The sequence below is a fragment of the Vulpes lagopus genome, chromosome 20 (genome assembly GCF_018345385.1).
Source record: "Vulpes lagopus strain Blue_001 chromosome 20, ASM1834538v1, whole genome shotgun sequence".
Classification (NCBI taxonomy): Eukaryota; Metazoa; Chordata; class Mammalia; order Carnivora; family Canidae; genus Vulpes; species Vulpes lagopus.
In genome coordinates, this window is record NC_054843.1 from 38,344,497 (window position 1) to 38,359,662 (window position 15,166).

Genomic DNA, 15,166 nt, shown 5'->3' on the forward strand with positions numbered 1-15,166 from the left:
TGATCTCAGGATCCGGGATCCAGTCCCACATCAGACTCCCTGTGGGGAGCCTGCTTCTCCCTCTGCATCTCCCTCTCCCTCTCCCTCTGCATGCATCCCTCTTCTCCCTCTCCCTCCCTCTCCCTCTCTCTGTGTCTCTCATGAATAAATAAATAAATCTTTTTTTTTTTTTAAGGAGAATAAACAAAGCACATTAACTAATTAACCTCAAAGAGTGCCCAGGATTAAAATCCTATCCTTCTGATTCCAAAACCCATGTTTTTGTTGCTATTAATACTACATGACATATGGAATAAGCACTGAATGAAATGATTTGAAAGTCTGGAAAAGATCAGTTTAGCAACCCCAGTAGAAGTACATAGAGAGCCTAAGGTAGTTGCACTGAGAAGCATGGTATGGTTGTGGGCAAAAATATAATTGAAATACATAGGCTGGAACACCAGGGTGGCTCAGCAATTAAGTGCCTGCCTTTGGCCCAGGGTGTGATCCTGGAGTCTCAGGATCGAGTCCCACATCAGGCTCCCTGTATGGAGCCTGCCTCTCTCTCTGCCTATGTCTCTGCCTCTCTCTTGGTGTCTCTGATGAATAAATAAATAAAAATCTTTAAAAAGAAAAGAAAAAAATACATAGGCTGTGGGAAATAAACAGATTAGAACCAAACAGGTTTGAGGAATGTTTATTGTCATTGTCTCACTTAGAGAAAAGATAAGCAGTTTTGCAGGAGTATCATTCATTCTAAGTGAGTTATGGTGATAGCAATGTAAATTGAAATATGCAGGAATGGAAATTGGGAGAGAAGTCCGAGCTCGGGTTTGGGAGCAAAGGTGTGAAACCTGGTAAGCATTTATGTATGTAAAAAAAGTGGGGTTGTGGACTGAAAAATGAATGCTCACAGAGAGAAGGAAATGGAAATAGAATTTTGGTTTTATTTCTTCAACGTTGCTTGCTATCACTTTCTCTTTTGTGTTTTCTGTATTGGAACATGTGCTCCTTCACGATAGTAGTCAAGCTATCTCAGACTTAATAGTTACATATGTTGGGCTCAAAGTACATACTCAGTAAATCTCTTAAAAGTTTTTTTTGTCAGTTATTTTAATACTTTTTAGATTATCATGCTTTATGTCACATGACACATTTTAAAGAATTCTAATTTACTAGCATGTGATATCTAAATATATCAATTATATCTTATTATTTCCTTTATCTCAAAACTCCTTTCCTCCTATCTTGTCTATCTAATAACTTTGGCCATATTTTAGAAAAGAATCTACCTGTGAAATACTTTAAGTTGTCCGTAGCTTGTCTGTTTAAAAAGTACCCCATCTTAATAGATGAGCAGATGATCTTAAACATAAAATTTCAGAATCAGTACTATAGTATCATACACTTTTAACCTATAGTACTTTGGTTAACCTATAACTATAGTAACCTATAGTACAATCTTAATAGATTGAAAATGAAAAATATGAATATTTCTTTGCAGAAAGAATACAAAACTGATTTCTAAATTTACAAGTAGGTATTCAGGACCAAAGTTTATTTTTTTAAAGTAGTATCATTAATAGTGGTACATAGGGATTAGATCTTGTTTTCACGTACTAGAGGTGCCTAGAATTATCAGCAAATGATTAGAATTCATTCCTTACCACTGTAAGATTACAGTTTCTGATTTACCACCACCACCACCCCTATCTCTGCTGACTTCTATTAGTCCCATACAGGTAGCAGAAGTAGTTTGGAGGTTACCATAATATCCATTTACGCCAACTCTGTATACATCCCAGCCAGGGTACTATAGAATCAGCAAAAGATAGCTAATATCTGTATTTGAATAAACTGTATTTTTGATATTTCTTGTTTTTCTCATTTACAGGGAGTTGATTTTCATATGGAGTAAACTTCAGCTTAAGTCTAATCCTTCAAAACAAGTTTTTGTAGATCAGTGCTACCAGCTTTTAAGAACAGCAACTAATGTGAGAGTCATATTTCCTTTCATGAAAATCATTAAAGATGAGGTAAATAGGATATCTTTATCCCTTAATTTTAAATAAATTTAAATGACAGTTTACTGAAACTTGAATCTTTTATGATAAAATTTATTTGAAGGGAAGGAGGATTTTAAAGCCACATTCTCCATGTATTACATCTTTCCCTTCCCCCAACCTCAAATTCTCAACATGGTACGAAGGGTATACATGAGTGAAATTAACTGAGAAAAAGAACAACTATCAATTTGGTGTTATTTAAAATTTGATATGGAACAACTGCTTCCATAAGAAGCTTTTATCTCTTCCCTTAAAATTAAATGTTTGTCACTTTTAACACTGTCCTAAATCCTGTTTGTAGAATCTTAACTTATTTGCAAATGGACTTTGTATATCCATAGGTAATGCCTGCTCACTTCCACAGAAAAATATGGGGGTTCATAGTTTTAAGTCTGGTGTTCAGGTGAAAAGGAACAATGAATTTTGAGGCATTTTTGAAACCTGACAAACTTTTAAAGAATATATTTGAAGTAATAGTGAAATCCACTACCTGTTTTTAAAAATAGTTCTAAAGGAAGTTTTTCATGGGTCACTTAAATGTGGGTACATTTCAACCTAAGACTCCTAAATAGACGTGAAATTGGATCCTGCAGATCCTTTAACTTTTTCCCCTCAAATATTAACTGAACTTTGAATACAAAGATAAGGAAATAAAACTGCCCTGTACTTTAGGTAGCTCCATTTAGCTGAATCTTTATGAAGGTTACTTTTAAATATATAAGAGGCATCCATTAAATAATATATTTTACTTTTTCTTATATACTTATGCAGTTACCACTTCCATTATCACTCATAAGATGTATGACCATGTGGTATAATTACATCCTCATGATATAAAGTTAGCAACATTGCATTCAGAGAGTTTTGTAAATTTCCTATTTACTTTACTATCTGTATTCATAGTTTCATTATTAAATAGTGAAATATTTATTCAAATGCACTGTCAAAGTTAACCTGTACCCCCAATTAAAAACAGAAAAAAAACCCCAAACACCAAACTATGCTATGAAATCATTTCAACATATGAAGTGCGTCAGAATCACCTGTAAAACTTAAAAACAAAAATAAAATAAAATGTACCCATGTATATTTTTTACATAGGATTCTTATTTGTACCAAAAGTTGAAAGATTTTTGTTATAAAAAGTTTACAATATAGGTGAAGTTCATATAGTTACCATAAAGCTTTCTTATATTCACATGTCTAGTTATCTTAAGATTGTAAGAGGAAAAATTCAAAGATGAAATAAATATTTTAAAATGTGCTTAACTATTTATACTCTATTAAAAACACCTTTACTGATTGAATAGATCATTTATGCTTCAGTATGCCTCAGTGCTTTGAAAAGAGACACAATGCTGTGTGAGTTCTGAAGAATGAGACATTACAAATGACATATCTGGAAAGGCTTCACAGAAGATGCTTTAGCTGGGTTATGAATGGTAGAGCAGGCTAATACTAACATGTAGAGGACTTTGTAGTTTACCGAGCATTTTTTGCCTCCTTGTATTACTTGTTCTTTCACAACTGTCCTTCAGCATTAATAGGGTAGAGAAATGTAGGGAGGAGGCTAATCAAAGAGACTCCAGGAAGTTGCAGGGGTAGGGGTGGTGGTTGGAAATCCTTAAGACCTTGACTTGCATGCTGCACTGCAAGCTGGAACTTCAGTCTGTCAATGTGCTGGAATTGTTGAAGGATTTCAGGTAAGGAAGTAGCCCGTTGTCTTTTGTCATGATCTTAAAATTTTTAGACTTGAGCAACTGGATACATGATAAGACAAAAGATATAGAAAGGATAAAGGCAGGAGTAAGAGAAGGAATTCTGTTTCGAAGCAGTGAATTTTGAATTCACAAAATCTAGGTGCAAATATCTAATTGTAACAGATAAACAGAAATAAGAAATTTGAATTCAGAAAAGGATTCTAAGCTGAAATGATGGATATACAGGAGGAAGTTATAGTCATTAGTAGAATAGATCTGATCCTGTTCACATTTACAAACATTTATTCAAAGGTTACTATATGCCAACTTCTATGCTAATGGTGGGAGGATACTACCTGTGATTTAAGAATTCAAAGTCAGGGGGCAGGGGCATACACAGTTACAAAACAATTATGTATGTGCTTTTTATAAATAAGTATAAGCTACTCTCCGTGGAAAGAATAGGAAATGTTTAACTCTGTCCCAGGGCTGGGGCCAGAATGAATGAGGAGAAAAACTTTCAGAGTAAAACTGATTCTCAATGAATAGGATATAGATAGGAATTTACTAGCTAGGTAAAGGGGGATTATGATGAGCAAAGTTAAGGTCTGCTTGTAGAACTATAAGTAGTTAAGCAGGGTTACACAGCATGTAAGAGACAACGAAGACATGAGGCTGGCAAGGTAGTGTTCCTGTCATCCATAGTGTACCATATGTAGGCAGTACACACACAAGCACAGACTTGTAAAGACATATTATCATTGTGTCTTTTTCTATTCAAACAAGCATTTATCATTCCACATTACTAGGGCCATTATTTATCATTTGAGTTAAGGTAGATGGATAGTAAATTCCCAATGCAGTTATCCTTGAGTCATCAGTAAGAGTTTCAAAGCTTGAATAATTTTCAGATAACTTCCATGTAGGTTTTGTTATTATGATTTTTATTAGATTTGGAAGGAATGTAATTGCCCTTTTCATGTGGGCCACACTTTTACTTGGAGAGATAATATTACCTAATAAGTAATATTTTTAGTGCAGATTTATGAATTTCTACAAGCAGTTTTTTTAAAAAAAGTATATAGTTCTTTTTTTAACACTGTTAAATGTTAAAATTGATAAATACTTTAAATATATTTAATTTAACCTTCTGCCTCAAAATGTGAGATTGGTACCTAATACACAGGGGGCTGTATTTGTAAGAAACCTTAATCACCATAAGGTTATGAACCGTTTTATATTATAGTTCATAGAGATTATCAAATTTGAAAATTAAACAAACTGGAAGCTAAACTGCTATATCTTCCAGATTATTCTCAAGTTAAAAAAGATTTACTTACATATTAAAAAAGACTTAAACAAGGCTACCTGTTGAGGGAAACTGCACATTTGGAATACTGTGTTTATGCAGCCTTCATTTCAGAGTTGTATTTTAAAATGATAAAAGTATAATAATTTTTTTACAAAGGTATTTATTTAGTGATGATATTTTTCCTTTTACAGGTTGAAGAAGATGGCTTACAAATTTGTGTTGAAATATGTGGTTGTGCTCTACAACTAGATCTTCATGATGATCCCAAAACTAAGTGTTTAATTTATAAAACAATTGCACATTTTTTGCCAAATGATTTGGAGATCCTCAGGATTTGTGCACTCTCAATATTTTTTCTTGAGCGTTCCTTGGAAGCTTATCATACTGTTGAAGAGCTTTATAAACGTCCAGATGAGGAATATAACGAAGGCACAAGTAGTGTTCAAAATCGTGTTCGTTTTGAATTACTTCCAATTTTGAAAAAGGGATTGTTTTTTGATCCCGAATTCTGGAACTTTGTAATGATTAAGAAAAACTGTGTAGCATTACTGACTGATAAGTCAGCAGTTAGACTTCTAAATGAAAATACACTGGAAAATTCTACAGGTAATCTAAAAAAGGCAGTGGAACAGCAAGGTTTAGATGAAGGGCTGGACTCTCTTACAGATCAGAGCACTGGAGAGCTTGATCCTGATGATATATCTCAAGTGCAACCTAAGAGTCCCATTAATACAAAGAAAAATCTTATGGCTCTTAATGTTTCCAAAGTAGATCACAATGTCCCAAGGCATCGGTGTATGTTATGTAACAAGGAATTTCTAGGTGGTCACATTGTAAGGCATGCCCAAGCTCATCAGAAAAAGGGCAGTTTTTCATGTGTAATATGTGGTAGGAAATTTAGAAACAGAGGACTTATGCAGAAGCATTTAAAGAATCATGTTAAGAAAATACAAAGACAGCAAATTGCTGCAGCTCAGCAGGAGGATCAGGAAATCCCTGCTTTGGAAGAAATAAATTGTTCTGATACTTTCATTTCATTTGAAAATGGGAATTCTGAAAATAAGAATTTGGAAATAGAGACAATTACTGCTTCCAGTGATGGAAACAAAGAAATCATCCCTGCACATGTGGCTGAATTCATTGAAATTCCCGTGAGTGTATCAGAAGATGTTATTGAAAACATGATTGAAAATGGGAGTCCTGATACTTCTTTACATAATGTCTCAGAGCCTTTGACTATATGTGAGGATGACTATGAGGAGGAAGAAGATGAAGAAGGTGATTATGAAGAAGACGATTATGACCTGAATCAAGAAACTTCAGTACTTCATAAAATCAATGGAACTGTGTGCCATCCAAAAGAAATATATGCCACAGATCAAGAAGGAAACTTCAAATGTCCTGCTCTTGGTTGTGTCAGGATATTTAAAAGAATTGGATTTCTAAATAAACACGCAAGGACTGTACATCCAACTGATTTAAACGTGCGGCAAACAGTAATGAAATGGAGCAAAGGAAAATGCAAATTCTGTCAAAGGCAATTTGAAGATTCTCAACATTTTATAGATCACCTTAATAGACACAGCTATCCAAATGTGTACTTTTGTTTGCATTTTAATTGCAATGAGTCATTTAAGTTACCATTCCAGCTTGCTCAGCACACAAAAAGTCACAGGATATTTCAAGCTCAGTGTAGTTTTCCAGAATGCCATGAGCTTTTTGAAGATCTTCCTCTGCTATATGAACATGAAGCTCAGCACTATTTAAGTAAAACACCAGAATCATCTACACAACCAAGTGAAACAATTGTTTGGGATGTTCTTACAGACTCAAATCCTCATCATCAGGAAAAAGACTCATCTAGTAATGAGAAACAAACTATTAGTCTGCCAGTTTCTACTAGCAAATCAAGGAAAGATTCCACAGAACCAAAGACATGTACAGAAAGTATGGAAAAGAAAACAGATGGTTTAGTTCAGAATGGAAATGAACATTCTGATGACACTGTTTCTGATATAAGCTTGATAGACCAAAAGATGCCTGACATAGAGCCAAATTCTGAAAATAATTGTAGTATTAGTGATTTAGTCAATGGACACAGTGGAATAGAGCAGACACCTTTAGTTGTGTCAGATCCTGCTTTGAAAATTGATACAAATAGAATCAGGACAGAAAATGGTTCCATTTTACCCAGTGTTGTACCACAAGAACATAATACTCTGCCAGTATCTCAGGCACCTTCCAAACCAAATCTGACGAGTGAACATACTTCATATGGCTTAATTTTAACAAAGCCGTATGTCAGACCACTGCCTCCCAGTTACCTTGATGAACGGTACCTTAGTATGCCAAAACGCAGAAAATTTCTGACTGATAGAGTAGATGCCTGTTCTGATCAAGATAACGTTTGTAAAAAATCCGTGAAAAGATTAAGATGTGGCAAATGCCTGACCACCTACTGTAATGCAGAAGCACTTGAGGCTCACCTTGCACAAAAGAAATGTCAGACACTCTTTGGATTTGATTCAGATGATGAAAGTAAGTCTTCTATCTTCTTGATAGGTATATCTGTAGAAATAGAAAATGCCATAGATCTTTATGAGGTTAAAGTTAACGTTTGTATAGCACAGATAATAAAGCACCACCCCATACATTATTTCTTTTAATCCATACAGCCACTATGAGGTGATGTTACTACTCCTGTTTTATAGATCAAGCAACTGAAATTTCACAAGTTAAGTAATGTGCATAGGTATAGCCTGTTTTCTGTGGAAGACAGAACTTGGAGTTTTTCATACTCTTTGACATACTCATTCACTGTGTCTGAGGCATTTCTTCATTCCAAGTTTCATGTTATAAAAGTTTTAGAAACAGAGTAATTGTGATGAAAGTGCTTTTCATTTGCATGCCAGAATATAAGTCAAGTGAAGTTGGACTGCTTTTACAGAAACAAAAGTTTAACCAGAAAATAATCAAAAGACAAAATTGAGCGAAAGTCTTGCCTTTCTACTAACATCAATATTTTTTTTAATAAGAGTATAAACAGGAATCTGACTTACAGGATTCCAGTTGAACTATAAAATTTGAATTAACAGACATGTTCTGTTTTACAGGTGCCTGATAAAAATGTTTCAGGAAGATCTGTTGATCAAGTAGTAGTGTGAAAAAAGCACTACAAGAAATTGCATCATCAATTTGCTATTTTCCTGATGGCCTTAATTTTCAAGCGGTCTTGGATTACTAAAGATAAAGACAAAGCACATTTTCTAGAATGAACTCAGAGAGGAGATGTGCTGGTTTAGACTCCAAAAGGGTTATTACAAAACTCCCAAAGTACCAGTTATCCAGAAAACCACATTTTTTAAAAAGCTGATGACTTAATGCAGCATGTTCAGTTTCGCTTATGTGAGAATCGTGTTCAAAGAACTAGTCAAAGAAAAACCAGCTATGGCCTTACAGAAAGGGAAAAGTTAACCCATTATAAAAAAGGGGGGGAGGGGTTGGTTTACAATAAACAAGTTAAAGTATTCTACAAATGAGATTTGTTTTCTTGTCATGCATAATCAGATTATGTCCTCCCTTCTCTTCAAACATGATTTAGAGAATATTGCTATTTGGTTTATTATAATTTAGAAACTGATACATGAAATAAAACTTGATTTATCACCATGCTATCCGTAAAAGATTGTAAGTTGTTCCCAGGTTGATTGATTAGACAGGACAGAGTTCCATGAATGGCATGCCAGCACTGAAAAAACAAAAACAAAAGAAAACAAAACAGCAACGCTTCACTAATAAGCTCTTGATAGAATATTTCACTTTCCATTTTTGTAATACCAGAGAATTGTATTTAAAGGCAGTAGTGTCAATTAAATAGAAAAAGTACCATCAGTAACTTTGGGGAGAGATGGGAGGAATCTAAGACCATTAAAGGCTATCTAATTGAAGGAAAACACTGAATTGCAAATAACTCAATGTGAATAATGGTATAAGCACACTGGGATATTTCTATTTGTATATAGAGTAGTGTTAGGACATTGCTTGATGATTCATAGTAAGGTCCTTTTAGACATTAATGTGAGTTATCTAAGTACAGTCCTATAAAAATAATTGGCTGTAAAAAAAAATGTCAGCTAGAATCAGGACAAGAATTCATTGGTTTTATTCAGTTAGGAGAGTTAATTCTACTATAAGCCATACTACTCACGCTTTCTTATTTATTAGTGATGAATTTGGTCTGAATAGTAATTTTTATATATAAAAGGAAATATTTACACAAAAATTTGCACAGCAAGAACACAGTTAAGATATATTGATGCTTTTATTTTCCTGGATGACCAGTGATTTTCCTAAGGAAGATTTTAACTTACTAGTCAATGAATTGTTAAAACACAAAAATATTTTTTAAGATACTCTCTCAGATATGTTCCACTTGTACATTCTCTAAAACTTCTCTAAAACAGGAAGCTCATAGACCTTCTTTTACCTGTAAGTCTGTTAATCTGTAGCGGAGATAAAATGAACAAAAATGCAAAGGCAAGTTCTTAAAAAATGGAGCTACTTATGTGCCATGGTCAACCAAATATTCAGTTATTCCAACCGATAATTTTGTTCAGCAGATAATTTTATTGGACCCTACTATTACAAACTTTTGGATATTAAAGCTTCTTGAATGAAGTCACTAAGGATGGGGACATCCTTCCACAGTAGCATCCAGACTTTATTAAATCGGGATTTCCAGGTCATGAAAGATTTCAAAGAAATTGCTCAATTTTATTAGTTTATTTATTCATTCACTACTATGCAATTGGTAGTCATGAGTCCATTTCAATCAAATTGAGGTTTTTGTTTTGTTTGTGTAGCCTACATTAGGCTGTGGAATTAATATTTAAATAACAGATAAGTAAACAGAACTCAATCAGATTTTAAAAACTTTAAAGTCAACTAAAGAAAAAAAAAATAAAACAACCAGACAAAAACAACACAACGCTTTCCGTATTTCCTAATACTAAAAATATAATGCTTGAGTTCTACTTCAGTTCACTATAAAATACATCATGTAATAAAGAGTCTGTTTGGAACTAGTTCATTTAGACAGTGAAGTGTTTTTGAAATATAATTTTCTGCTTTGTACATTTTCCAGAAGTTTAAAATTACAACTTAACATTTTATCACATTTTTTAACTTATTTTTTGTAATTTGTAATTATTGACATAAATCCATGTTCTGCACATTATTTTCATTCACTCTGCATTTTGTACCATACCAAGATATTTTAAACATAATCCACTTGTTAATTTTGTCTTTAATTTGAGATTTTGTTCCTACTTTTATGTTGCTAAGGGAAAATCGTTTCTGAAACAGATCAAATCATTCTATTCATAAATCAAGGAATGTTTTATAAAAATCTATTTGACCACACTGTTCTAAACCTCTTTATCTTTAATCAAATAATTGCTATTGAAAGTATGTGTACATTTCATTATGTATGTCTTATAAAGCATAAACTTACATCATTTTGCTTTTGTGGGGTGCATAAACTTCCAACAATTTTAATTTGGGATTCAGAAGAAAAGGAAGCTTTCTTACTCCTCAGATTCTTCTCTTTTACTTTCAATTCCTTCTATTTTGAGGATATGTTTATCTTACATGGACCAAGTTTCAATCCTTATTTTTTTAAATAAAAATTTCCTTCAAAACATTAAATATAAACTTTTTGCTATTTTAGTAAGGTCAAGGAAAGAGCAAATATGAATTTTTGCTGCTCAGATATTACAGAAAAGAGGGATCTCCGTGGACAAGGACACTGGTACTTTGGGCTTTAGCCATATTCATTTTTTTAAACCACCAATTATATAATGAGTAGATAACTTAAAACATTGAACTTGTGATTCTTTTCAAATCACACTTGAAGGTTCAGGCGTACTCCTTTCATGTTTGGTTTAAACTGTTGTATGGATGGAAAACCTAAAAGGGATGATAGTTTTATCTTTTAATTTATTTGGTACTGTAAAACACCTTTTCAGAATGCCTAAATGCTGCATATGCATTTTGGAATTGTTAATATGTGAAAGATATTACAGATTCAGCAAGAAAGGAAATTTGTGCTTCCTTGTTGAACATTAAATTATTTTACTTTGCATTTTATAAGAGTACAAATTAAAACTGAGCCATTGAACTGCAATAATTCAACAATAGCGTCTCATTTCAAGAAATTTTTTGTACTGTATATAGACCTGTTCAATAAAACATTGTCCTTGTTGGTAATGAAGTGTTCAGTTTTATGTAGCATACTGCTTCAAAAGGAATTAGGCTTAAGGTATATAGTAAGAAATTTCTATTATGTCTTACGAGATAATGAATTACTCCAATTAATGTTCTCATATTCAGATGATTAATTTTTAAAAACATTTTAAAATAGATCTAGAAATTTACATAAAACATTTTAGACATTATTTTAACTAATGTCTAAAGGAATTACAAGTTGACAGAATGCTGGTTACTAAAGTTATTTTGGGTACCCTCTGCAAACTTAATAGGTAGACAAATCTCAGAACTCTCTAAATGAAAGACAGTGGATGGATTTATCTGTGTTGGTAAGTCTTCAAAGGTGAAGAGCATCTGGTGGAACTCAAAAAAAAAAAAAAAACCACTGGGAAGTCACTTTGAAATAAGGTTGTAAATATTTTCTTTTCTGAGACTTGAGGAATTCTGGAAAGCAACCAAATATTACTAAATATGCTTCCAAGAGAAACAAATGAGGTTGCTTGTCAGAGCAAATATAAGTTCCATACCAGTCTCAAGAATCAACTAATAAAAGGGTTAGAAGTTTTGGCTATATAAAGATGTCAAATGGAGGCAATCCAGTATTACATAGAATTAAAACTAAAAGTAGGAGAGAGGTTCATGCCTTATTTATGAGTGCTACACACTGGAGGAGAAATGTCTCCTGTTTTACTAAATTACTAGCTATTTTGTATGTGTTCCTCCTATTTGTTAAAATAACTCAAAAGATATGAACACTGCATTTTAGAAACCAAGGTTCAAAAACAACCTAAATAACTTGACTGAAGTCACGCAGGAGAGGTGGGATTGAAAAATCAGATGTGTCTTTTTAAAACTAATGCCATGCAGTTTTTACTCTGCATTCAGGTTTCCCTACAAATATAGAGTATGAGTGGCTCTAATATATGCAAATAGTGTCAGACTTGCCTGAAGATCAGTGGTTTTTGAGACAAAGGATGAAAGGTAGAGATAGGTGGCTGATGTTTCATTTTCTTCTATTAGCAGTGATTTTTACAGTGTGGTCCTGGAGCAGCAAAATTAGCATCACCTAAGAATTTGTTAGAAATGCTAAGGGCAGCCTGGGTGGCTCAGCGGTTTAGCACCACCTTCAGCCCAGGGCCTGATCCTGGAGACCCAGGATTGAGTCCCACGTCAGGCTCCCTGCATGGAGCCTGCTTCTCCCTCTGCCTGTGTCTCTGCCTCTCTCCCTCTCTCTCTCTCTGTCTCATACATAAATAAAATCTTAAAAAAAAAAAATGCTAAATTTCGACTGTGCCTTGGTGCAGTGAGCTAAGTCCGCTCAGGTCATGATCCCAGGGTTGGGCTCCCTGCTCAGAGGGGAGTCTGCTTCTCCCTCTCTTCTCTGCCTTCCCCTACCACTTATTTTTCTTGCTTGCTTTCTTTCTCTCAAGTAAATAAATAAAAACAACAGGCAAGCTTAATGAACAAATAGCAAGGGGAACCACCGTGACTAGTTTGGAGCAAGAGACTGAAAGAATAGCAGAAGATGAAGACAGGTAAAAGGTAAGAGCCAAACTCTATACAATAGTATATATCTGCAATATCCAATACAGTAGCCATATATAGCTATTAAAATTTAACTGAAATTCAAATAAAACTTAAAATTCAGTTCCTTGATTGTACTAGCAATATTATAATATATAACTGCATTATAACTATAACGTAATAGCTAATGTGGCTGATGGTTACTGTACTGAACAACACAGATAAAGAATATTTTCATGATCTCAGTGATTTTGGACAAGTGGTTCTGTATCAGTTCTCAACTGGGGGGTGGTAATTTTGTTCCCTGGGGATTTGGCAATTGGGGGATATTTTTGGTAGCCACAACTGGAGGGTCGGAGGTGCTACTGGCATTTAGTGGGTAGAGGCAAGGGATGCTGTTAAACATCCTACAATGCATAGTACAGCCTCCACAACAAGGAATTATCTAGCCCAAAATGTTAAAAGTGCCCCGACTGAGAAACCCTGCTCTAGATCAATCTTGATTGCAACTCTAAACTCTGTAGCCCCTCTTGCACATGCTGCTCTGGCCTCCTTTGTACACGCCAAGCACTCTGCTGCTTCTTTGGAACCTCTACTGTTGTTTCTTCCTAAAACATCCCTCTGTACTTCACTCACTTTCTTCAGGTCTTTCATTATTACTTAGAGAAGCCTTTCTTGACAGCCTATATAAAATAGCAACATCTGCTTCATCCCCCTCCTTTTGATTTATTTTTCTCCATAACACTTCCTGGCACAGTTTATAGTTTCTTGCATGTTTACTGTCTGATTCCTCTCAGTAGACTGCAAGCTCCAAAGAACTTGTATTTATTCCCAACACACAGTATAATGTCTGGCAAACAAGTGTTCAATAAATACTATTTCCTCCCTTTATAAATGAAGGAATGAATGAAAGAAAAGTTTGGGCATGCCTTCTATATAGTCCCACACCAGCATGATGAGCACTTGTCATCTGTTTATTCGCAATACTCCCAAAAGCTCCTTGAAAGGAAGGTCTAGGGGACGCCTGGATGGCTCAGTGGTTGAGCACCTGCCTTTGGCCCAGGGTGTGATCCTGCCATCCCAGGATCGAGTCCCACATCAGGATCCCTGCAGGGAGCCTGCTTTTCCCTCTGCCTGTGTCTCTGCCCCTCTCTGTGTGTCTCATGAATAAATAAAATCTTAAAAAAAAAAAAAAAGGAAGGTCTATGTCATTTCTCTGAATCTTCAGTACCTAGCATAGTAGGCACTCATTAATACTTGATGAAAAATGAAGGATTTTTATCTTTTGAGTATATACCATATAACATCCACTGTCAAATTAGTATAAACATGTTTGAAAGCTTATGCTCCTTTACAGTTTATTTTATAACATATTTAGCTGTGGTATTTTTTTAAAACATTAAATTTACTCACCTGGATTTGCAATATCTACATTACAGCTACTAGATAGCAATACCCTAATTAAATGCTAACAAATCTAAAATATGCCAAAAATGTGGAAGAACCTAGAGGTAAGTAGAATGTGTTTAAGTCAGATTCCTTGGCAGTCTTGATCAGAGACCATTACTTTCCCTCAGGTGATTAGGAGCTGCTGCCACACTAACAGTAACAGCTAATAATGCGGCTTTCAACTAGCCTCTCACTTAAGGGAGTTAGACGCTATCTCAACAATAGATGTGGAGGTGTAAAAAAAAAAATGCACTGTACATGTCTCTTGAAACAAAAATTCCTAAATGCAGCTTTCAACTACCCTCTCACATAAGAGAGTTAGACCCTATCTCAATAGTAGGCGTGGAGGTGCAATGGAAGTGCAATATTCCCTAACTCTAAGACACAGGCATCCCTTGATAGATTTTCTACAATTTTAGGTCTTCATATTTCTACAATTATAGGTCTTCAACTAACCTCGCATAAGGGAGTTAGAACCTAGCTCAACAGTAGTAGTGGCGGTGCGATGGAAATGTGATATAGTTAGCTCTGATAAACAAGCTTTCCCAGGAACACTGGTGAGAGGCAGAAAGAGTAGAGTCCTCAACTCATCTGGTCTTGCAAACTTACCTAGATAACGTTCAAACCATCCTGAATACCTACGAATTTGACCTGAGATTTAAAGAAGAGGACAGCTGGAATGCTACAGAGAGAAAAGTTTTCACTTCTAACAAGGTAGGAAGGCAGAAAAATAAAAAATAAATCAAGTTGGGGAGGGTAATAGAGACTAGCCGGCAAAAGTTGAGTGGCAAAAGCCTCTGGGTCATGAAAGCCCAGCCCCCGACACAGGAGAACTTAAAAAATCTGCACCTGAGTTTTCCTTAATGGAA

The 15,166-nt window shown here is 34.6% G+C and overlaps 1 protein-coding gene across 3 annotated transcripts in view; it reads left to right on the forward strand.

The window, feature by feature from the left end:
• The window catches only part of ZNF654 (zinc finger protein 654), a 92,579-nt gene extending 81,255 nt beyond the window's left edge, over window positions 1-11,324 (forward strand). For all 3 annotated transcript variants that reach the window (XM_041734767.1, XM_041734769.1, XM_041734768.1), the window contains 3 exons: window positions 1,874-2,015; window positions 5,249-7,595; window positions 8,171-11,324. In XM_041734767.1, the coding sequence (XP_041590701.1) occupies window positions 1,874-2,015; window positions 5,249-7,595; window positions 8,171-8,178 (2,497 nt within the window). In that variant the 3' untranslated portion in view covers window positions 8,179-11,324. The remainder of the gene's footprint in view (window positions 1-1,873; window positions 2,016-5,248; window positions 7,596-8,170) is intronic.
• Window positions 11,325-15,166: the final 3,842 nt, after the last annotated feature.